The 25551-nt window shown below is 49.5% G+C and overlaps 1 protein-coding gene across 3 annotated transcripts; it reads left to right on the top strand.

The window, feature by feature from the left end:
- Positions 1–25551, top strand: LOC140917574 (uncharacterized). 3 transcript variants are annotated; one of them, XM_073360695.1, is made up of 7 exons: positions 1–362; positions 14804–14966; positions 16351–16494; positions 17517–17639; positions 19471–19710; positions 21144–21269; positions 23665–25551. In XM_073360695.1, exons 1-7 carry the CDS (start codon positions 220–222, stop codon positions 23950–23952), a joined length of 1227 nt encoding a protein of 408 aa, XP_073216796.1. In that variant the 5' UTR covers positions 1–219; the 3' UTR covers positions 23953–25551. The 3 variants fall into 3 exon arrangements, with proteins under 3 accessions (XP_073216796.1, XP_073216797.1, XP_073216798.1); XM_073360696.1 differs by having other exon boundaries at positions 260–366; XM_073360697.2 differs by lacking the exon at positions 1–362 and adding an exon at positions 14362–14466.

Below are 25551 nucleotides of genomic sequence, written 5' to 3' on the forward strand. Positions count from 1 at the left end.
TCTCTGCTCACCCAACAGCTGACGATGACGAGCAGCGCCGCTTCCTGGTTGCGATCCACAGCGGGACCCATGTGTGACACCACCGACACGGAGAGACCGGGGCGCTAGGGGCGTGACATCAGGGGCGTGCCCCGCGGCGGCGGCTCCTTGCCCGGCACTCGGCATCGCCCCTCCAGCGTGCCGGACAGCCCAGCCCCAGCCCCAGCCCCAGCCCCGAGCATGGAGACGGGCCCCCTCCTCGCCCTGCCGCACGATAAAGCAGAGCTCCTGCCTGAGCTGCAGAGAGGGGCCCCCACGCTGGATTTCTGCCTAGAGCAGGGCCCCCGGCTGGCCAGACCCCAGGATGATCTGTCTCTCAACAGGTAGGTAAAGCTCCGGCAGGGCCGGGGGCTATTGGGAGGGGGCGTGTGGCGAGCGGGGCCTGGGGGTCTTAGGTCCCATCAGAGCTTTAGCTGTCAGGGAGCGAGAGGCATCAGCTGTGACCCCCCCCCCCTCCAGGTGCTGGAGCGGGGAGCTGGGAGCGGGCAAGGGAGCTGGGAAGTGAAACAAGCCCCAGGAGCTACCTATACCACCTCTTAACGCCCTGCCCTGTTCTTCTGCGCGGGGGGCCAGAGAGCCCCTCCAGGGGGCTGTTTAAAGGAGTGCTTCGTGGTGCCTTGAGAGCAGCAGGAAGTTTGAGAGAAGGGCTGAAGCTGGTGGCTGTGTGTGAAGGGGAGACATAGGAGTTAGGCTGCCAGGACGTATATAAAGAGCAGAAGGGTGTGTGTGTGTGTGTACATAGATACACACTGGCATGTAACCAGGCCAACAGGCACCGGTTGGTGGTTGTGGCCAAAGCTGTGACATCAGTGCTGCTACGAAACAGGTGTGGACTGGGAGTTCTGTTCTGTGGGAGCCCGAATCCAATTCTGGATGGCTTGGCAGCTTCCTGGCTCACTGCTGAACCCAGTGGTTCCTGTGCCCCCAACACACACACCTCTCCAAGAATCACAATATAAACCCACGTTGCTGGGGTAGGCTGGAGACCAGCAGAGTGAAGGAAAATCAGTCCTATGAATATATCAGGAAGACTGTGCTAGGTCACTGTTTCCAGCAACCATTTTTAAAGGGCAGCCCAACTCTGAACCAGTGACTGAACCAGTGGATCTGCATGCTTCCCTGTTTGTCTCAATAGGCTTGGTCTCCCAGTCAAGAGATGACTTTCTGTTTGTCAGTCTTACAAACCTGGGAATCACCCTGGGCTCTTTCTAAATTGTGCATCATCATAACCCGTAATAAGGATTCCTGGAGCGAAACTTAGTTATTAATAACAATAGCGACAGATGAGCCAGACTAGAACCTAGCTCAGCTTCCCATCACTGTGGTGGCTTGGCTGAGCTGACAGGAGCAGAGGCTGTCAGTTGCAGGAAAGGCATCTATCTAGGTATTTATTACTGTACTCAGATCTGATTCTCAGTACACACAAGGGATAGTGCTGTGGGATCAGAGGGAAACTTTTCTATACAGTCATTTTCCTGCTCATAACTACCCATCAAACACTCTTCTACCTAGCATAGCTTCAAATGCAGCATGGACAGGAGCTTGCTGGAAATTGGGATACAATTTCAGGGAAGTAAATTCTTTTTGATGAACAGCTTCACTCTGAGCACAATGACTCAGATCCCCAAAGGAATTTAGGTGCCCAGTGATTTACATGGGAATGAGGCACCTAAATACCTTTGAGAATCTAGGTCAAAACCACTATAGCTGGAATTTTAGGGCCACAGTTAGAGCCAGATTTTTCAAGAGCTCAGCATGTTGGGTGGACATTGAGTGCTGAAAATCTCAGTCTGAAAATCTGGACTTAGAGTCACACTGGGAGTTGCTGGCTCTGAACTGATCCTTATTTAGGAGCCAGAATGGGAACTGACAGCTTGAGAATCTGGCCCTATAACAAGCAGCGCATCACAATGCATTGGAATAACCTGGGATGGCCATTATACTGCACTAGATATACCAAGATTCACCTTTTAGTTTACTTTACAACAGGCACCACTAGATAGATTGATAGAGCCAGTTCCTAATTTGCTATATATGGATGTCATTTCAATTACTCCAATGGAACTGTGTCAATTTACAGCAGCTAAGGATTTGGCCCATAAAATTTTACTCTTTCTCTCTCTCTCACACACACATGCTTTTGTTCAGATATTTGAAGGTAGTAAATAGCAGCTTTCTGCCACATGCAATGTTTGTTACTGACCTGAAACTCAAACAAAATTGACCAGCTACACGCCTCTGGGCAGATGGAGCCTGTACATTCTGCATATCAATGAGCAAGTAATTTGCATAAGCCCTCTGTGAAGTATACAGAGCCAATGATTGGTGAGTGTGGTCACCTCCAAGCATTGTTTAGGTGGCCCATTGTTCTCATAGACTCTGGCAGGCCCCGTATTCACACATTGCCCTGTTTTCTTTAATAGACAAGATACCACACAATCACCAGAGATTTACATTATCATTATTTTGATTGCAATAGCACTTAAAGCTCCCAGGCAGGGATCAGGACCCCAGTGGGCAGGGACCATCTTGTCTATGCAGGAGACTGGCTTTTCTCAGAGGCTGGTCTAACTAAGGGCCATCACAAGCTACCTTCCACTCCAAGTGCCAGGCGGAGTTGGGACTTGGACTACTCCTGCCTGCCCTCTCTGACACCCACAGAGCAGCATCAGCATTTAAAAAAATAAAACCCAAATCAAACCCTCCCAAAACCAACCATTCCACTGCACCCACAGTTCTCCCCCTGGGGAGAGGATGAGAGAGAGAATGAACCACATGCTTAATGCATGACTGGAAGGCAAGGCCAGCTCTAGGATTTTTGCCACCCCAAGCAAAAAAATTTTTGGTCGCCCCGCTTTTTTTTCGTGCCTTCCCAACCCCTTCCCTAAATCCCTGGCCCCGCCTCCTCCCCTGGGTGTGCCACATTTCCCACCCCCATTGCTTCCTGTGGCTCCCCCCCACACCCTCCTGCTCTAGCTCACCTCCACTCCGCCTGCTCCCCTGAACACGCCGCTCCGCTTCTTCCCCCTCCCTCTCAGGCGAGGGAGCAGCAGCGCGTTCAGGGGAGCAGGCGGAGCGGAGGTGAGCATGGGGGGGAGAGCGCAGGAAGTAATAGGGGGTAGAGGAACCGCTCCCCGCCCCAGCTCACCTCCGCTCCACCACCGCCACCTCCCCCTCCCCCAAGCGCACTGCCACTTGGCTTCTCCCCGCTCCCTCCCAGGCTTGCCGCGCAAAACAGCTGTTTTGCACGTGGCAAGCCTAGGAGGGAGGGGGGAGAAGCCGAGCGGCGGCGGCACGCTCAGGGGAGCAGGTGGAGGGGGCACATTTCTAGGGGCAGCATGGCAGGCACCGGAATGCCACCCCTAGAAATGCGCTGCCCCAAGCACCTGCTTGTTTTGCTGGTGCCTAGAGCCAGCCCTGCTGGAAGGGCAGATACTGCGGTGACGAAAGCAGGACAAGGGCCTCAATAGAACTCTGTGTGTGTACAGCACCTGACACGATGGGGTCCTGGGCCATGCTTGGGATTCCTTGGCGCTATCACAATACAAATCACAATTGCACCGGACAGACAAATAACACAAAAGCAGCCTCTGCCCCAGGCAGCTCACAATCTGGGATTTAGACAGAAGGTAACAGGTAAATGGGCAGTCATGGAGGGCAGGTTGGGAGAATAAGATTCCACTAGAGACAGGTGAGTCTGTATAAGCTAGTAGTCAGGGAGGTCTCAGTAATCACAAGTGACCACTAGCCTAAGCAGTGCCAGCTGCGCATGATTTGTAGGGATCAGCAAAGGCAGACATTAAGAAGAAATTTAGAAGAGGCTGAGGTCATGGGAGAACAAAAAAGAAAATATGGGGTGAAATCCTGGCTCCATTGACTTCTATGGGAAGTTTCCCATTGATTCCACTGCCAGGATTTCTCCCACAACCCCTCCAGTCTGGGATGCCAGTGGGAGCTGTTACGGAAGGTGAGAGGAAATGGAGTGGCTGGCTCCTCACCACTCTACAGTTTCAAGGAGGCCCTGGGAACTGGAAAGCAGCTTGGGTTGGGAAGGAAGGCTGGTTCTTGTCTCAGGCTGGCGTGGTGACATGTTCCTAGTTCCAAGGTGCTCAGTCTCCAGCCAGCCTGCCTGCCAAGTTTTGTTCTGCTCCACCTGTGACATTTCATGCAAATGGTTTAACAAGATCATGCCACGTGTGTAGTTGAAAAGAATTTGAATATGTGTAAGCTTTTATGGTCAACACGCTCTGCCCTGAGCAGTGGCTGGGGTAGGGGCTTGAGTTTGTAGGGGAGTGGGAATCCGACTGAGGAGCTGGATGGGTTGCTACTGGGGTTGTGGGGGCTAGAGAGGTCTGGGGGGCAGCAAAGCTACCAGTGAAGGAGGAGGGATGGGCGGACTGCTTGGTGGGTGCTACAGCAGCCTATAGCGGCCAAAAGATGCAACTGCAGAAAAATACTCCCAGAAGAATGTGAGAGGTGTCAGCTGAGATGCAGGAATGTGTGACAGGGCTGCCTAACGCATGCCCTATTTGTATTTATTGTTACTGCTTGTGCCGTGGCCATGGCTGGAGGCCCCCGCCCCACTGTACTGGGTGCTGTGCAAACACATAACAAAAAATGGCCCCTTGTCTGGAAGAGATGACTGCAATGCTCGTAAAAGGTGCTGCACGATTGGACAGACCTGGAGACTGATGTCCTATTGATCCCAAGAACAGAGGCAACAAAGGCAGACCGTGTCTAAGATTCCCCACTAGTGTGCATCATTCCTGCCCTAATGGCACCATTAGGTATCTCCACACTAGGTGTGTTTGTCAAACCTGATAGCTAACACATCATAAAATCCTAGTGGGTAGTTGGTGCCCAGGCAAGGCAAAGGGATTTAGGGGACACCCAGATTGTGACCCTGCTAAACTGCTACGTCCCTGTCTACACTGGGATTTGAACACAAGAGCTAGTATTAGTGTAAACCACTCCCACTCAAGGTGGCACTGTGTGTGTCACCCCCTAGTGGTGGCTGTGTCACATAGAGGGTGATCTCCTGCTACACCCTGACTTGCCCAGCAAGGCCTTTTAGCTCAGGCAAGTAGAGGCTCATGCCTGTACATCCAGAGGTGCTAGGTTCTTTCCCTATTGCCAACAGCTTACTCATTTTAAAAACACCTTTTATCCTGATGTGGACAGACCCTTTGAGAATGACAGGGGAATTCTGTCTTCATAGACAGTTCGATCTTTGTTCTCCTTGCTGGGACTACTTATAAGGCATGTATGTGGTGTGTGTGTGAGAGGGTCAGTGCTAACTGTGGTGAGATCCCACCTTCTCCCCCCCAAAAACAACCTACATCTAGGCCTCTCCTCTGACAGTGCATAATCATAGGGCTCACTGCAGAAGCACTCACTGATCTGTTTAATACGCATTGACATTTCTTACCTTCTAGCTTTTTGCTGAACCCTGTGGACATGGGAGTCATTGTCTAAGCCTCCTGCCCATAGCAGAGACTGAACCTCACAGCCCAATCCAAAAATCAAAGGCCCTCACGTGGGTCCTAGTTCTCAGATTGGACTGGTTTATGCCTGGGCAAATAACCCACAGTGATGCTGATCTAGTTAGAAATGTAGTCCATGCTACTCCTATGCAGGGTATTCTGGGAGGAGCTAGCTAGCTGGAGCACCTCTGAGAATATGCAGAGTTACAAATCGACGACACCGTGGTGACATCATTGCAATTAAAGCTCTGGCACCTGTCCAGGGGGATTTCCCAGCTCTGGTCTCCAAGGCTATTTGCTCATGAACAACAACAGAGATTCATTTGCACAGGTGAAATCTTACCTGCAACCAGCAATTATTTAGTTCTTTCCGATCACAGGTTCCAGGGCTGATACTTGAAGGACTTGACTGTTCCTGAAATCATGGGTAGTATTAACACTGCTCAGCACTGACACCGTGCTTTACTGCACATTTTCAAAGCACCAAGGTGACTCTGATCCTAGTAGATCACAAGATGCCAGATGATAAAATCACATCATTCTGATTAGCATCCTGTTTCACTTACACAGAGAGAGAGAGAGAGAGAGAGACCGACAGACAGACAGACAAACATATCCTGCAAACTCTCATACATATGAGTTGGCATTATTTTAGTGGGTCTATTTGTGTGAGTGAGTTACTCACAAGAATCAGGGTGTGCAGGACTGGTCCCATTACATCATGCTAGTAGTAGCTGATATTTAAGGAACTGATGGGGCAAATACTGTGTGCTATTTCCAAGCAGAGACCCAGGCTGCTTTTACAGGGCAGACAGAATTAAGTCCAAATTTTAAAAAATGGAGCCCATGATTTTGGGTGCTCAACATGAGACAGTGTGGCCCGATCCAAAGAAGTGCTGAGCACACATAACTCTACCTAATGTCAGTGGGGGCTGAAGATGCTCTGCACTGTTGAACATTAAGCCCAGGGTTTCTCAAACTACAAGCCTGAGTTGAAGCCCAATTTAAATACAGTTGTGGCTCAATGGGACTTGAACACAGGTTGGCGGAGTAGTGTGAGAAGGGCTAACCCTATGTGAATATCATTCAAGAATCCTAAACCCTCCCTCAGGTTGAAGCCTTGTGTGTCTAATACATATAAGAACCCCACCACTATGACAGGTTTCAGAGTAACAGCCGTGTTAGTCTGTATTCGCAAAAAGAAAAGGAGTACTTGTGGCACCTTAGCGACTAACCAATTTATTTGAGCATAAGCTTTCGTGAGCTACAGCTCACTTCATCGGCTGCAACTATGCTCCACCACTATGGATCATCCTCAGTGATCTTCATTGCCAAAAGCACAAGCTTCTAACACTTGCGCTAAAGGAATAACTCCACTAGTTAGTAACAGGAGTAGGCCACTATCCTCTATTAAGCCAGTCACTAGAAGGGGACATACAATCGGGTCAGACAGCATGGATACTGCTAAACTGTACCTACTCCTCATTTCCTCTGGTTATCTCATCCCAAGCCTACAGATGGTGCCTCTCTGTCTGTAATACACTAGCCAAATTGTCATTAGAGTGGGAGATGGGCCGAAGCTGCACCCAGATTCCATTATACCCCTATGTTTGGGCATATTTGGGTGTGGGTTTTGGCTCAGGCCCATCTCCATTTACAACCCCACTTGATGACATTGGAGTTTAAATCCTTTTAAAGTGTGGTTGCTTACAGTAGTGCTGATGGGGCCTAAGAGACAGATTTCCAAAGCGATTTAGGGGCCTCAAGGTGCAGATAACAGGTGCGGCACCTAACTCCCATTGAAAGTCACTAACTGACTAGGCCTCTATCTGCCCTTCAGTTCAGAGCCAGCACCTAGCTCGCCCTAGCCCTAGATTCATAGATATTAAGGTCAGAAGGGACCATTATGATCATCTAGTCTGACCTCCTGCACAATGCAGGCCACAGAATCTCACCTACCCTCTCCTGCGATAAACCTCTCACCTATGTCTGAGCTATTGAAGTCCTCAAATCATGGTTTAAAGACTTCAAGGAGCAGAGAATCCTCCAGCAAGTGACCTGTGCTCCATGCTTCAGAGGAAGGCGAAAAACCTCCAGGGCCTCTTCCAATCTGCCCTGGAGGAAAATTCCTTCCTGACCCCATATGTGGCGATCAGCTGAACCCTGAGCATATGGGCAAGATTCACCAGCCAGATACCCAGGAAAGAATTTTCTGTAGTAACTCAGTTCCCACCCCATCTAACATCCCATCACAGGCCATTGGTCCTATTTACCATGAATATTTAAAGATCAATTAATTGCCAAAATCATATTATCCCATCATGCCCACCTTGAATGCTCATGTGCAACTCCTAGGAAAGGGAGATAGCTACACATGGTTACATCTCCTTATACACAGCAGTCTCATGACAGCTCCTGGCTAGAGATGGGCTAAATCTGCCAGCCCTCTAAACATCTGAACTAACAGGCCCAGAACACACATGCCAGGAGTGACAACAGTCAGCCTTGAGTGGAAACAAACCGGGCGGCCTTGTCTGTACCAGGACAGTGAGATATGTAGGATTTAAAATTCGATCTAGACAAACTAGGGCAGCCCCCTAATGTAGGTGCATAAATCAGTTTCACTCCTGCACCAGTAAATTACCTATTTAAGTTAAAATCGATATAAGCAAGGGTTAAACCAGTTTGTGTGTGTCTGTATTGGGGGTTTGTACACATTTAACTGGCTCAAATTTTAAATAGATTTTCTTAGGCAAGCACTCAACCTCATTGTATCTGGAGCGAGACAGCCAGGAACAATGCAGAGCTAGTGAGAGAGTGAAATTCCCCTGGTCAATCAGGTTTGATAGTAGGATCACCAAGCTACATATATATATATAGCCAGTTCCCTGTTAGTAACGCACCTCCTCCCACCAGGTATGCCACTGATTATTCCACTGACAGGGAACTGGCAGCAGGCTGCATGAGAACAAGTCACACAATGAAGATCGAGCTCTAACTTATGTACATACTGGCTTCACAATGCCCTGGGTGCTGGAGATCAATATAGATGCACTTTGGAGCTCCCTCGCACAACAGGTTGTTGTAGCACAACACAGTCAGATACCCAGTCAAAGTATTGTCACTTACACTGTTACCATGATACTCCCCCCATGGACTCAAGTAGAGAGGCTATTAGTAGGGATGGGAGAGCTGGTCTGGACGACATGAGAACCAGGGCCGAGCCTTTGAGTTTTGGTAAAAAGGTGGAAATGGGGCCTGGATTTCACATTCCATGTTTCTGAAAACAAAGTGTCTTTTCTTGTATTACTGGCCCCCTTCCCCTGTCTCTGGAGTACCCCTGCTGGCCTTTCTTGCTGTATTCCCCTTGCCCGCCCCCCCCTCCCCCATTTTCTGCTTCTTCCCTTGAACTGCCTCCCTCCAGCCAGCCATGCTGGCACGGCAGCTCACGCTGCATAAGTGACAAAGGAAGGACGGGGTTCAGCCACTGGGAATAAGGACTTGGAAAACCAGCACAGGATATCAGTGCCCAACTGCCTGGACTCTGCCTGCTACACCTGCTGGGAACCCAGACTCCCAGGCTCTCCTATTGCCATGGTTTGAAAGCCTGAGTATGAGAACGTACCAGCTGATGACAGGGTCCTCACATCAGTGAGTGGGGTGAGAAAACAGACAGCGCCCACCAGCTCCAAAATAAACCAAAACACAGCTCTGTTCTTCTGCCTCCTGGAATGTCTCCATTCCTGCATGAGAACCGACTCTGCTGATGCTACTGTGGGCAGGGCAGAGGGCTGGGCATCACAGCTTCTATCCGCAGCTCCCTGCATGAGGTCAGGCCCTGCCACTCTCTGTGCCTTTCTGTTTCCCACTGAAGTCACGATATCAAGCTTTCCTCTGTAAAATGCTTTGAGATCCCCTGCTGGAAGATCTCCTCCGATCATTAATGCTAAGGACTCTCCCCATGCAGGACTCCACGCAGGCCACGGACTGGCCAAAGTTGGTGACACCAAGGGATAATCTGGCAAGTGATCCAAACCCAGGGGCTGCCCTGTGTTTGCAGTCCCATGCTGTTAACAGCAAACAGGCTGCTTTTTCTTAACAGCACTGTTATTTCAGTATTGTCACACCAGGTGACAGCATCCCAGGGCGCAGGCGTCATGGCAGGGCAGCATGGGAGAAAGTTGCTGTGCAGATAAGGAGAGGTCTGCAGTCCCCATGGAGATAAAAGGATCTCTTCCTCCAGCACTAAGTTACCTTAGAAGCCAGAGGGTAAAGGCTGCATTGGCTAAGGTTGGCCCCTTACACAGGAACCTTTCCACCCCAGTGGACTTTTCCAGCCCATTTACTGGGCTCGTTGGCAAGATTTGTCGTGAGTGCACCTTACTGGAAGTGTGATGGGTAGGGGGGCTTTCCACCCAGCAGGGGGAACCCCATCGTTGCTCAAGTAACTGGGAGCAGGGTGGGTTTTTCAAGTCCTGTCTCGTGTCAGAGTTTCCTGTCACCGGGGCCCGTGCATCCTGTATCAGCATCACCACTTCCTTCCGCCATGAGACTGGCCTGGTGAAGCTGCTGCCTCAGAAACAGATTCTTGCGCAGAGGAAGCTGTGCCACCCCAGTGGAACCTCTGAGTTTTAGGGGTGGCTGGAGGCACAGGGCATGCGGGGGAGTCCGAGAGGTATCCGAGTACCTGCTTGCAGAGGGCCTGCTGATTTTGAGAACAGGGTGTGTGTGTGTGTGGGGGAACCTGCTTCAGTGCTACCCCTCAGCACACCTGCAGGATCACAGTTATGATCTGCTCCAGTTCCAAAACCCAGCTTCCCAGTCTTCTGGTAGATCTGGCCCAGGCTCTAATGACTGGCTGGTGTGTGGTCGTAAGGACCATCCTGGAAAGAAGTGAAAGGCCTGGCTCACTTCTAAGAGTTGCCAAGTGTATGAGACAAATGCTGCTTGCACTGAGCACCTCCTCGATGGAAAAGACAGTACCAGAAATGCTTGAGAAAGATCCGGCAAAGCATCCCCATGGTCGATCCAATGAAGAATTGGGTAGTGAGACTTTGGACCTGAGATTCAACATAAACAAGGTGGTAAAGATCCTGGAGTTGAGCCTGCACATCTGTGTTTAGATGCAACACACACATAGCCCATCCTGTCCAGCCAAGTGGCCTCGTAGCACATGCAGAAACTCAGGGATGGGTAAGGTGGGTTTCATGCCCCGGAGCTTGGTTACGTGGACGGATCTGGCATCCAATACACAAGTGCATCTGGCACCTGGAGGGGGAGAGACTTCATCCATGCTCCTGATTTATTCCAGTGAGGATACCTGGGTAAGACTGGGCTGGTTTGAAGGGTAGTTGGGAATGGAACACAGAAGTTTCAAGACATCCCCGTCCCAGGGGCATGAAGGGAAAGAGTCACAATGCTGTCCACTTGCAACACGCCTGGCCTGTTTGCATGGCAATGGTGCTTAGGTCAAGGAAGCAATGTCGGTTTCACTGGGCTGCAAGCAAAGGAGGGAGGATTTGTATCAGTACATGTGAGAAACAAGCCCAGAAACAATAGTAGAGTCATGGGCTCACTGCACCAATGGGCTATTGCCTTTGGCAAGCCCACAATGCACCTACCTCTGGAAGGCAAAAGCCTACAGTAGAGATTCCTGTCTGTAGCATGGGCATCAATGGTGGAAATACTGCTTTGGTGCTAAGACAGTTTTGCTAGGCACAACACATCTTAGAAATGCAAGAGCTGAGTTTTCTCCCTGGGAAGACACACAAGCTTGGCAGTGCCCCAAGGTCTGGGCATTCATCAGATCAGTTTGCACCCTTTGGGACCCAACGGGCAAATTGGGATGACACACTGTGCTGGATATTAGTAGTTGTGTTTCATTTGAGAGAGCATCCAACATTAGTGATCATCAGGGAAGCTGTGCCTAGTGAAAACACTGTTGCAATTTAAGGGATTCTTCCATCAACACCTGAATGAATCCCAAAAGGATTACACTGAAATATGGTCTAGCACTTGCTATATTTGGCCAGTAGTCCAAGGGACAAATAAAGGTTGCAAGGTCCCACAATACATACACCAGAAGGACTGGGGTGGAAAAATTGGTGAATCTGCCTGGCAAGCTGTTGGGATTTCCAGCTCCCTGCTGGTACAAAGCAATCCTTTCCAGACCTGGCAAACCAAGAGATAGAAGCCCATAAAATTCTTCTGATTCCCATCTCACTTTCCCCCTCAGACCTGGTTTTAGTGCCGTGATCTCAAGCCCGGGCCCATTACTGAAATTCAGACCTCTCGGTGTTTCCACAAAATGCAAATATATGTTAATATTTGTACTTCTGCTCCAATTCCCCCTTCCAGTGAACTGCAAGGGGCTGTTTGAGTCCCACGAGGCAGCTGCTGCTGCTGTCCTAAGCAGTTCCAGTTTCAATCATCAAGGGGATCTCAAATAACTCAATAAAGTGGAAAAAAGAGGTCACACTGTGATTTCCACTGGGCAGTTTTCTCCCATTGCTGATGGTCCCCTAGCTTAGCTCATGGTAAGGACTCTATGGGGCTGCCCTGCTGGCACTGAGAAGGGATTTGGCTTTGATTCATGACTTTGTGACCATTCCCCTCCCCACTGAGAGGTAAAATTGCAGACAGATCCGCTCTTAGTTCTGCTTTTGGAAGCACGTGGGGAAAGGAGACAGCTATTCTGGAGGCATTGGTCATGGATCCTTTGTTAAGGTTTGTGCTCAGTGACAGAGAGGTTTAAATCCCTTTGTTAGACATGACAACACTTCTTGGTCAGAACCACTTACTTACTCATAAGCAGATGGGTTTTTTTTTGGAAGGCTACAAGTAAAAGTGTTTAGGAGCCTTTGAAATGTTAAGGGGTGTGTGTGTGTGTGTGTGTGTGGATTTCTGACCTTCTGGGCTTAGTTTTTAACACCATAGATCTGCTAATAAAGATTTGAACAATACCTCACTAAGACCCATTGACCCCCAGATGTAGCCTGACAAATAAACAAGGGTCACTTAATTTAACAGGTGCACCCTACCTATGGTTGTTTACAGTGCCCCCATAGCATAACAGCAAAGGCACGGTAGTGCTGTCTAGGTTACGAAAGTCACATGGATCAGTGAGAGGACATTTCAGTATAGCACTGTGCTGGGCCATGGGGCAGGTAGGCTGCGTGTAACCGTGCCTCAGTGGGTCACAACTAAGAATACCAAATTCAGGACAAACTGCCGAAAAAATAGGGCAGACACTCTCCAAAACTGGTCGTTATTCTTCCATGAGATATACCAAATCAGCAACTTTCTGTTTCACCACACTTGCTAACCAGAAGTCAGAAAAGCAGTTTCCTTCGGTAATCCAGTCTTTGTATCACCACCAAAAACACTAGACTTATAGATGAGTGGTTCTTTAAAACAATTTAATCAAATAAAAAATTCTTCTGATCCCAAAGCACCAGCCACACACCCAGGTCAATATATAAGTCAGATCTTACCCAAAAATGATGCCGTTACCAATCCTTTAGTATCTAAAATTGAAAGGTTTATTTATAAAAAGAAAGAAAGGTGAGAGTTAAAATTGGTTAAAGGAATCAAATACATACAATAAATGCAAAGTTCTTGGATCAAGCTTTTAGCAGTGATGGAATAAACTGCTGGCTTGACAAGTCTCTGGTTGCTTCCAACTCATTGGAAGGTCCTCAGTCCTTTGGTTACAATGCTCCCATTAATATAAGTCCAGAGGTTTGATGGAAATGTTTCCAGCGCCTTTTATAGCTTCTCTCCAGGGAAGGGAATCCTATTGTTCTTACTGTGGAAAGTTACAGGTAAAAGAAAAAAGTAAAATTACAGGTCTTCTGCAGTTTCCACGGTATGCATCCGATGAAGTGAGCTGTAGCTCATGAAAGCTCATGCTCAAATAAATTGGTTAGTCTCTAAGGTGCCACAAGTACTCCTTTTCTTTTTGCGAATACAGACTAACACGGCTGTTACTCTGAAACAGGTAAAAGATGGAGTTTGGAGTCACATAGGCAAGTTACATGTCCAAGCATAACTTGGCTTAGTCATAGCAGGAAAGTCCATTAAGAGTAGATAGGTATCTTCCATTGTAAGTTAAGTGTTCTTTAATGGGCCATTCTACTTGAATAGTTCCTTCATAATGTGCTGGCTAAACACTTTGTTGGCTAAACACCCAGAAGCAAACACCTTAAAAATACAGGTACATAGTTAATATTCCTAACTTCAACTACAAAACTGATACATGCATACAAATGGCACAATCATATTCAGCAATCTATAGCCTGTCCATAGACATCTTACATGCCACATTTTGTACAAGATGTGTTTCAATTAGATAACAGTGGTAGCAACAATGATCTACATAGTCATAGTTTAATCAGATAATGTCACGCTGGGTTTGCAGGTTAACACACTGAGAATTACTGTACGGGATGACAGTGGGCAGGGCATACTCATTAGAGGTGATTTGTTGGATCTTGCTCACGACTCCACTCACAAACCTTCCAAGGGACAGTTTCTGGTGACACACTGTTCACTGTTGTGTGCGAGGGCCTGCCTGGGTGAGGCGCCGAGGGGCGGCCCTGGGAGATGTGAGGGCTCAGCAGTTTGAAGAATGAGGCCGGTAGGAACGAACCTAGGCTCACAGTGCCTCAGTGTCACACACACTTCTCTCTAGCTGAATTCCCCTTCAAAACCCCTTTTCAATGAAGCTGATTATGCAAATCTAGGGTATGCAAATACCACTTACCAAGAACTTCCCCAATTTCTGTGTGAGATCAGTGTAACTCTACTCCTCTGAGCCCTCCTCAGTATGTGACTGTGCTTGTAGTGGACAGGGAATGCATCAGAGAGAACTTGTTCTCCAGCTGGAGGCTTTGAGGAGCCTGCTAAGCTAGGCTGGGTCACAGCCCCCTATGTTGACACCCGGGTAAGGGGAGAGCTTTCTGTGCACAGATCTAGCCCCGTTGTGTTTCTTGGGTGCTGCTCCTGGGAAGCCAGGGTGGGGGAAGAGCAGGGCATAAGCTGGGGCCCTCATGTCACTCCCTGGAGAGGACGCTGATGTGAGCATCAGGGCAGTGCTGGCAGGGTGCCTGCACAGAGAATGGGTGCGGAGAGGCACCCTGGGGTGAGGGCCCCAGAGAGGAGTGGGTGCTGATGCTGGGGCCCCTATCCTGGAGCCAGACACCTCAGTGAAGAATGGGAGTTATGCCCCTTCCTTCCTTTTCCCCTCGTTGACTTTCCTCCTCTCTTGGTGATGCTGGCAGGGAGGGTGCACCCCAAGTGCTCAGCGAGTCTGCCATCTCCAACCAGCACGACTCAGAGGAGATCGTCACCTACATCTCGGAGAGCATGACGGTGACCTCGGCTGACGAGGAGAAGCTGCTGCTGCTCAACAAGAACACGGAGCTGCGGCGCATCAACAAGGAGGTGAACAAAGCACAGGCACCCCCGTCTCAGCTCCCTGGGCCATAGACCGCCTCACGCAAGCTACAGGCGTGCCTTGAGCCGCCTCTCTGTGGCTGGTGCACCCGCACACCCCATCTGTCCCTGCAGTATGCTCAGCCCTCACACCCTCCTCTCCAGCGCCCTGTACTGAGCTATGCTACGTCAATCAGGGCCAGCCAAGGGGAAACTGGTGGTCCTTCCAGGGTTTGCCCATGATAGCGAGGGCCAGACTCGTTGACTCAAAAGGTCCCTTCCAGTCCAATGAACAGCTCCCTCATTATCTCCTTGGCTAGCAGGGGTGGGGTGGTGGGTAGGGGGCAGAATAGTTCCTGCATGCAGATGTACAGTCCTCCTCATGCACTAAGAGCCCTTCCAGATCTGCCCCTCTTCCCAATAGCACTGTGTGGGTCCGGCTGTGCTCTGTTCTCCAAGTCCTGCCCTCGCATATCACAGTAGTGAGTGCAGTTACATCCCCATAGAAGCCAGGTCTTCATCTTTAGTCTCTTCCCTCCCATGGGACCATGCAGCTGACTATGCAGCCGCATACTGGACTTAGGGTACAGAGTCCAAGGCAGCAGCACCAGCAGAGGGTGAGCTCCTGTGTATCAAATCAGGCTGTGATCCTGCTGGATCTTGTCTGCCAGCTGGGTCATTGTCGTCGTCGGCGGGCGGGATCCAACCTGGGACCTCTAGAGCTAAATGCATGAGCCTCTACTGCATGAATTAAAAGCCACATGGCTCTTAGCTAAGGCTGTAGCAGACTCATTAGTCTCTAAGTGGTCTCAGAGCCACTAGAGGGGACAGAGCACCACACCCAGGAGGTGTGTAGGTTACAATCACACGAGTTTAACCACAACCCCCAGAATTAATGCTGAGCACAGCTCGCCCTAGTCTACACTGGGTACCATTGTGTTTGCTACCATGACTCCCCAACGTCATGTACCAACAGGAGCCAATGTTCTAGTGAAGACAAGACCCTAGACTTACCCCCCCCCTCCCCGACTCAGTCCTGCTACCACAGAAGCCCCTTAGAGCCAGGACCTTCCATTGTTACATGCCTAGGAAGTGCCCTGGGGCTAGAATCTATAATAATTAAATAGCCCATAGCCAGAGCAGAGTTATTAAGACAAGTGTCCTGGGCAGGTCCTTTCCCCAATCCCTTCTGTCCCCATCATCTCCCTAGAAACTCCAACAGGAGAAGCTATTTCTCATTCGGCCTAGAATGGCTGAGTGACGTTCACCTGTGATGGGTGAATGGGCACATAACCTGTTGGGGGTTAGTCCGGCGCAGAGAACACTCACTCCCTGTGTGGAAAGAAGAAGGGCAATTAAACTCACCAGTGGCTTTTCTGCCCCACTCTTGCAGCTCATGAAGCTAAATCAGGAGTGGGACCAAATTTACCACACCACTACCCTGGGGCTGCAGCAGAAGATGGGGGCCCTGCAGGAGGAGGTGGTCATCCTCAAGCAGCAGACGGAGAGGCTCTCCATGAAGCTTGAGCATGAACAGGTGAGCAAAGGAGCCCCTGCTACTTTCTGGGCATGCAGCAGAGCGCCTAGGGCTAGGCTTGTGTTGAGAGCACATGACAGCACAGGGGAGGGACTAAGGCAGCAAATCCTGAGACGGTGGTTCTGTGTAGAGTTCCAGGTCAGCCAATCTCCTCCCCTCGAGTCTTATTTGGCAGGTCAGTTTTTCAGTTGTGTAGCAACATTCTCTTGCCTCCCTCAGGGGCTCTTCCCTTCTCCCCCCAAAGGCAGAGCACTGCCATGCTGTGTTCATCCAGAGAGACTGCGTGGGGTAGAAATGAAGCACCAGGGGCAGAGGCACCAGCCTCCCCTGCAGTCAGAGCTACAGTGGTAGGTGAGCCCCTAGGTTACTTGCACTGGGAAAAGCTCTGATTCAAATCTGTCTTAGATGACAAGAGACGTGAATCTGATGGGCCTTTGCCTAGTCCTAAAAATACTGGTGGCAGGAGGAAGGGATACATAATACCCAGCTCGTTTTCCAAACCTACTCTCCTCATCTCTAATACCAAATTCATCAGGGAGTCATACCATCTAGAGGAACTGTACGGGGACAGAGCAAAGCCCAGCGAGCCTGATTCAGAGCTCACTGAAGACACTCTTTATTTAGCACTTTACAAAGGAAGTCAGTATCATTATCTCCTTGTTAGGGAAACTGAGGCACAGAGAAGCAGAGCAACTTGCCTAAGGTCACCAAGCTGGCCACTGCTAGAGCCTCATCCGGTGTACTATCCCTGCGGTGACACTGAAGACACCAATGGTTTAGCTGACTGTGAGGGAGCTGGGGAGGTAAAGGACATAGGTTTGCTGCTTGCAAAAGACACAGTGCAGCTCCCTTCTTTGCATAGATTTCCAGGAAGTGGCGCAATAAGGCTGGGTGGAGAAAGGTCAGAACAGAAACCCCTCTCCTACCACATGTGAGTTTAGGATGCTGCAAGTAGCATCCAGGGCCTATCTGCTTCCTTTGACTGTTAGATGCTGTTCTGACTGTGTCCATCCCCATTGCAGAACAAGAGGGAGTACTACGAACAAACCCTCATCCAGGAGCTCAAGAAGAACCAGCATTTACAGGAGTACGTGAGGCAGCTAGAAGGCAGACAGCACCACGGCAGGGAGAAGAGGACCTCGGCTGTAAGTTCATTGTAAACCCTCCTCCTCCTCCCATAAAGAACGGGGACTGTACCAAAGCTGCAGTATTACAAACACAACTGACAGTGACTCATTGGATTGGGAGAATCCAGCTTTGTTATTGCACTGAAAACAGCCACCACCTCCATTTTCACTCAGGGAGGGCAAGGAACCCCACAGTCTTTAGACCAGCTCCTAGCTGTAGACTCAAAGGCCCCCTGTGCTTGGCATTTGTCATACTGGTAGGAGTGAAAGACACTAGGTCAGTGCTGATGTACAGCCATGGCTTTGACAATGTCCCAGGGCCGTGCAAGTTGCCAGAGCATGTAGCCAACTCTATTAACAAAAATGCATTAAGCAAGTTTGACTCAGCTATAATTACTGAGGTTCAGGATGCAAAAATCAGAATGAAAGAAGCAAAGAAATATTCTCAGCAGCACAAAGAGTCCATCTCCCACCACAACCCTGTCCTCTAACAGCTGGGGATGGCCTGGTGCTCGGAACGGGTTTAGAGGACAGGGAGATCAGCACACCCAGTCGGCACCAGCATTCTCTGGGTGGGGCTAGAACAAGAGTGGGAGAATTATTGACAATGTATATGCCTCATTATGTGACCCCACCAGCCAGTCAGCACCTATAATTTCTCTTTCTTCCCTTGACTTTCCAAAGGACTCCGGTTCCATCTATCCTGGCTTTGAAGTACAATTGCACCCAAATGCGCTCCAGAATTTGGCTGGCGAGCATGGATGGGGATCCAACTGTGTTAAAACAACAAACCTGGCTAGGAATCAAGGCTAGATCAAGGCTCCCCTATAGCTTGGCCCCATACACACTGGCCAGCCAAACTGTACTAGATTATTTCAGCTACAGCCATGCTGAAGCTTTCAAACACCGCTTGAAAGCCAGTGCAGACATCTTACTTTGTTATTTGTATTAAAGTAATGTCTACAGGCCCCATGTTGTGTCCCTGTTCTGCTAAGCCCTGGCCATACACAACAGATTTTACATTCTGAACAGGAGGGGAAACTGAGGCACAGTGAGGAAGTGACTTGCCCATGGTCACACAGCAGGTCAGTGGCAGAACCGAGACTAGAATCTACTTCTCCCAACTTCCAGGCCACACCTATCCACTGGACCACCTGTTTCCCTATATCATACAATAGTCTTATTTTGCTAAGCCCATTGTTTCAGGTGGCTCTTCGATGGAGTTGCTGGTAGCAGAGAGATGTGGTCTTGAACAGTTTAGTTGCTCTCTTGTTGGAACGGCTCATGATCCAAAATTATATCTGAAACAAACCAAAAAATGCAGAGGAGATTCAAATCTCCCCGGAGAGACTGACAGTAAATGCACGTCTTCAGGAGCAAGCTTCTCTGGTAGCACAGAACCCCTTTGTTAGGCTGGGCACCAGGAGACCTTAGCTTTACCTTCATGCTTTTCTGACTCATGCATGGTTCCTTCTCCTACCATGGACATGACCTGATTTAGGGCTTCTCAGCTGTTTCCATATTGCGATGCCACATGCAGCCACTCTGAACTGGCCTCTCTTGCTGGCTCCCTGAAGGCTGTAGGCTGGCTCAATGCGAGGGTCTGCTACCCCAAGAATGACTTTGCAAGAAGCAACAAATTCAGTGTCAAACACAGCCCCACCCAGCCCCTCCCCCTATTGTCACCTAGAGACCAAACTGCTGTCCCTTATCCTAATGTATTGTGACCAGGAAGAGAATGAAACACCCAGGGCTCAACCTACATGTGATCATTTAGCATTTCTAAGAAGCTGGTCACCAATGCGCTGGATGATGCCAACAACTGACCTTTAAGCCTTTCCTTCCTTAGGGCTCCGAGGTATTGGCATCTGTGCCCTGGGAGGAATTTGTAGATGCTCAGTTCCTGCTTCCCAGGAAGAGCTTGAAGGAGAATTCATCCAAAAAGCATGAAGAGGCCAGTCAGAAAGTGCAAGGGGGTGAGACCTACAAGCCCAGGAAGTGCAAGCACTTGGTCCACGTGAATAATAGCTCGGATCCTGTGAAAGAGGTGACTGACTTGAAGGACCAGCTGGAGGCCTTGAAATGCCAGGTAACCAGGGCTCAGCAACGTGTTTGTGGTAAAAATGTTGAGGTCTGTGGTAATTTTTCAAATGACTGAATGACCTAACTCCCCCACCCCCAACATCCGTCACTAAGTACGATAATTTTGTCAAGTGTCCGTCACGCAACATGGTGGTGCCGACCCCTGCAGGTAACTCAGCATCAGTCATGAAGGATGGGTGCTCATGGGGAAAGGGACTTCTGCGGGGGGAAGAAAAGAGAACCTCACTGAAATGTTTGGTAAGGCAGGTGGGAGAGGGAGCTAATCTCAGGCGAACGTCCAAGAGCGGGGCAGTACTCCTCTCCAACCTTTCGCAGGAAGGACTGAGTATTGGCTCTGTGCTTTGCTCCTTCACCAGCTCACACCACCCCTCTGTATCTATTTAATCCCCCATCCTCCCAGCTTGGAGCGACCCTGGAAGCATTCTTCCAGCACCACCTTGTTAGAGTTCAAACAGTGTTGCTTAGTTGCTAGCGTACTGGACCAGGACTTGTGAGATCTGGGTTTTAGTCCCAGTTCTGCCACTGGGCTTCTGGGTAACCTTGGGCATGTCACTGTGTCTCTCTGCCTCACTTTCCGCATTTGTAAATTGGGGATAATGATCCCTAAGTGCTTTGAGATGACTACATAAGAACTAGGTAGTATTATTGGAGTAGCAAGGGGAAGACATTGGCATAACCAGTCCCCAAAAGGTGGCAGTGACCTTTGCATGACAATGGGCATAAGACTGTAGAACAGAGGTGGGCAAACTATGGCCCGTGGGCCACATCCGGCCCATGGGACTGTCCTGCCTAGCCCCTGAGCTCCCAGATGGGGAGGCTAGTCCCCAGCCCCTCCCCCACAGCACCACTGCCTGGCCCACTGCTCCTACTGGGCAGTGTGGGTGGCATGGCTGGCTCCGGTGGGGCTGCTAGCCCCTGCTGCTCTTAGCAGCATGGTAAGGGGGCGGGCAGGGGGGAGGGTTGGATAAGGAGTAGGGGGTCCTAGGAGGCAGTCAGGGGATAGGGAGCAGGGGGTGGTTGGATGGGCATGGGAGTGCCGGGGGGGGGAGGGGCTGTCAGGGGGCATGGGTGTGGATAGGGGTCGGGGCACTCTGGGGACAGGGAGCAGGGTCCCGAGGGGTGGTTAGGGGCGGGGGTCCCAGGAGGGGGCAGTCAAGAGACAAGGAGCAGGGGGGGGATGGATGGGTCAGGGAGTGGGAAGGGGCAGATAGGGGGCAGGGGGCCAGGCTGTTTGGGAAGGCACAGCCTTCCCTACCTGGCCCTCCATACAGTTTCATAACCCCCATCTGGCCCTCAGGCCAAAAAGCTTGCTCACCCCTGCTGTAGAATGATCATCCCTCCCTAGTGTACTGGCCAGTTACCCGGCAGTGACAGGGCTTCCAAGCCCCTACTGACAGGCATCTCTTCCTGCTTTCACAGACAGAAATTTATGAGGCGGATTACAGGACAGAACACAAAGACCGGGAGCGAATCAAAGCAGAGAACGAGAAGCTACGGAAGAAGGAGGAGGAGATGAGGCAGCAGATGGTACTTCTGAGAGAGCAGGTGAGTCCCCCCCCACCAAGTGCACTGGTCAGCCTGTTAATGCAACTCAGCTGCAGGGAAGGAACAGCAACAGCCAGCAACTAGGCTGTATTTGAGGCTTTCCCAATGAGGGCAGAATGGATTTAGGAACATGGGGCTTGCCATACTGAATCAGATCACTGATCCTGCTGATTTAGCCCCCTGGCTCTGGCATTGACCAGTACCTGAAGCGTGAGAAAATGTTAAGACCCTTCCTGATCTACCTTGCAAGTTTTTCTGCCTCTAGTTAATGTAGCTGTATGTGCAGGGGAATCCCTTCTGAACCCTGAAGGGCCCACCCTAAGCATAAGATGTGATTCGCCGTATTGTCTCTTGGTCTGCAAGTTACAACTGTTAGCAGGTCCCATTTTCTTATAATGCGGTGAAGATCGAAGAGCACCTTACCACTCAACAGATCTGTTCCTGATGGGCATTTAGAGCCAGCACTGAGATATTATGGTGATTGATGCTGTAGAAATGCTGAGAGATTAGATCTGCTGCTTTTAATAACAAAACTTGACTGCTGGCTCTGTGGAGCCAACACAGCTACTGGGAAACGAGCTGGGGTCGGGTCTGGCTTATGGATCACCAACTTTGTTAGCGAAGGTCCCTCTAAAGTGACATGCTCTGCCCTCAGTTTAGAGCTGAATATTCCCAGTAAACACAACAGGTGCAGAGGAGAACGCTGCTTGACTTTCCAATCCCAGCAGGAGGCTGAACTGGCAGTTAGAAAGACATCCCTTTCCTTGTGAGCAGTCAAATGGAGGAAGCAGCCACAGTCCCAGTGTCCTTTCAGCCATGGGCTACTTAAAAAATGAAGAGGGTTGCTTTTTGAAAGCGACGTAAGAAACCCATTCCAGCCAGTCTCTCCTTACCATCTGCAACTTTCCCCGATCTTCAGGGCTTAGGGAGTCTGTACCAACCGTCCATCGCTGCAGTGCACTGCCAGGCTCCATGCAGTTTAATGGCACAAGGCTGCTTGTCCCGAAACACTCTCTTGAAGCTGAAGGATTCTCACTAGTCAGGGATGCAGATGATACAAGGGGACTATTTCCTAATCCCGGATGGTCTAGATATCTAGTACATAAGAACGGTCATCCTGGGTTAGACCAGTAGTCCATCTAGCCCAGTATCCTGTCTTTCGACAGCAGCCAATGCCAAATGCTTCAAAGGGAATAAACAGAACAGTGCAATTATCAAGTGACCCATTCCCTGTCGCCCAGTCCCAGCATCTGGTAGTCAGAGGTTTAGGGACACCCAGAGCATGGGGTTGCATCCCTGATCATCTTGGCTAATAGCCACTGATGGACCTATTCTCCATGAACTTTAGTTCTTTTTCTAATCCAGTCATAGCTTCAGCCTTCACAACATCCCTGGCAATGAGTTCCACAGGCTGACTGGGTGTTGTGTGAAGTAGTACTTCCTTTTGTTTGTTTTAAACCTGCCACCTATTAATTTCATTGGGTGACCCCTAGTTCTTGTGTTATGTGACAGAGTAAATAACACTTCCTTATTCCCCTTCTCCACACCATTCCTGATTTTATAGCCCTCAATCACATTCCCCCCTCAGTCGTCTCTTTTCCAAACTGAAAAGTCCCAGGCTTTTTAATCTCTCCTCCTGTGGAAGCTGTTCCATAGTTGGAGTCATTTTTGTTGCCTTGTCCTTCTCTGTGCCTTTTCCATTTCCAATATATCTTTTTTGAGATGGGGCGACCAGAACTGTACACAGTATTCCAGGCATTGGTGTACCACAGATTTACATAATGGAATTAGGATATTTTCTATCTTACTATTTATTCCTTTCTTAATGGTTCCTAACATTGTTAGCTTTTTTGACTTCCGCTGCATATCATGGATAGTTCTCTGAGAACATCTGCTCCACGATTCCAAGATCTTTCTTGAGTGGTAACAGCTAATTTAGACCCCATCATTTTGTATGTATAGTCTGGACTACATTTTTCAATGTGCATTACTTTGCATTTATCAACACTGAATTTCATCTACGATTTGGGTGCCCAGTCACCCAGTTTTGTGGGCTAACACAACTACAGGGGAATGAGCTAGGGTCAGGTCTGGCCTATGTATTTATATAGTACCCAATCACCATGCCAAGTGCTAAGTAGCTGAATAGCTGGAATTGTTATTCTGATCTTTGGAAAGTGCTAGCCACTTGGGAAAAGCAGATCAGAAAATAGGAGATGGGAATTATTCCCTCCCCAAATCAGTGTGGACTGAATTTAAAGTGTCTTCAAAAGTGGTTCATGGTTTTAGCTGCACAATAGCTAGTGCCTCAAGTTGCACAGAGCTGGCCAGAGCCACCTCTGGGCTCACCTGCCTCTCCCTGCTCAGTTTTGTTTTTCCTTTGTCTTCCCTGCAGCTTAAGATCTTTGAGGATGACTTCAGGAAGGAGCGGTCGGACAAGCAGCTGCTTCAGCGCCTCCTGAAGAGCAAGGCCAGCCCCAAGGAGCCCATCCTGGTTCATCGCTGCAACAGCCAGGAGAGGCCAGTGGTACCCGCCTCGCCTGCGCACTCCACTGCCACCACATCCAAGAGAGGCAACTGCAGCAAGCACTGTGAGAAGCACAGCCCCAAGCAGGGGGAGTGTGCCAAACACCATTCGCGGGATGCTGAGGCACAGGCATCCCCATTTAGCAGAGACTACTAGGAAGGAGAGTCATGGATCTTCCAGGTAGCACTTCTTAAGCTAACACTCACGGTCTCTCCAGCAGTCACCTGCTGCTGGATGCATGTCTCCAGCCACAGGAACCAGCACTGCTCTCCTGCAGAGGCCATCAGGACATTCTTTCAACACCGTAGATGCTTTCAGCAGCCACATCTTCCATTGGTTATAGCTCAGACCAATCAGGGCTTGAGGTTTTGGCAGCCCCGTAGAGCAGAAGCCCAAGTTAATTTACTTGCTTCCTCCCTATTTTTCTCCAAGCTACTGAAATAAGAATGGAAGGTTTGTGCCTGGATTGGAGCTCATCTCTTAGAGCCATCCAAGCACCTTCACCTTGTTCTGGGGCATCACCAGCTTAAATCCACCTTGCAAGTAATTCTGGGGCAGGGAACGCTTGACAAGAAGCACGTACGTTGCCCCCCACATCAAGAAGAGTGTCGATAACAAAAGGCCCTTGGACATTGTGGGGTGATGCTAGTGTCTGGAAAGGGCTCATCTCCCCGCCCTTGAGTCCTTAGCTGTAAGTCATCCTATATTCTAGCAATGCCTCCCAGTGCAGCTGCTGCTCCAACAAAGGGATTTCAGCAGCTCCCCACTCCAGCCTCAAACTCAGCCAGCGAGGACTGGGGACAATTGTTACCTTTATTTATTTTAACCAATCTCCTAGATCCCACAGAGTTGGTACTTTATACAAGTGATTAAAAATGAAATAAATACAAATGCCCTTGTTTCTTCTGCTTTCTATATGCTTATAAGACTCAAGAGCAAAGACATTTTCTTCCCTTCATTAAAAGCTGACAGCTGTGGATTTAGGAACCAGCTCCACAGCACTGGAGATGGACGCTATTTACGTACAATGGAAGCAAAGCATGGCCAGCAGCAGGGCAAACTTCCCCAAGCCTGTCCTGAACAGTCCCCTGCTAGGGGAGAATTCTGTCTGGGTAGCCTCTCTCTGCCTCCTAAAGAAGTGGTCAGCAGCCAGCTGATTGTGGCCACACTAGGCTGTTTGTGAAGTAGACTGTTGTCCATTAGGAACTGGACTGAACAACTAACAGACTCTGGTTGGCTAGGTCCAGACCACTAACCTAAAAGCCCCAAATTCCACTAAGGGATTTAAAATCCTTTTTGAGGCAGATCAGGCTCTCATGATCCTAGGTACTGCTAACAGCTGAACCAGTTAACTTTGAATGGCAACCACTGACTGGGCCAGGTTACCTGCTTTCCAAAGCAATACCAGGAGAATTTTATGCAATGTTATTTGTGACACACCAGATACGCATGTGCTTATGAGATGAACATAGATCTCTGCTCAGATACCTCAGTGATAAAGGTGGTATAACTACTTAGAGTGCAGATAGTAGGATCAGAGCCATTGTATCAGGGTGACAAGCACTTCAGAAAATCCAGCTTGTGCATCAAGAAGTTCTAGCTGTGTGGAAAACATCCAAATAGTGATGTATGGGTTATTCTGGTTCAGCAAACTAGGACCACGCTTGTTAAAAACTGTCTAAAGTTCTGTTTACCAGACAGAGGGGGAAGGTCCTATGGGCAAACCTTTGGGCTTGTGTAGGGAAGTCACCAAAT

The sequence above is a fragment of the Lepidochelys kempii genome, chromosome 9, assembly GCF_965140285.1.
Source record: "Lepidochelys kempii isolate rLepKem1 chromosome 9, rLepKem1.hap1, whole genome shotgun sequence".
NCBI classification, from domain to species: Eukaryota; Metazoa; Chordata; order Testudines; family Cheloniidae; genus Lepidochelys; species Lepidochelys kempii.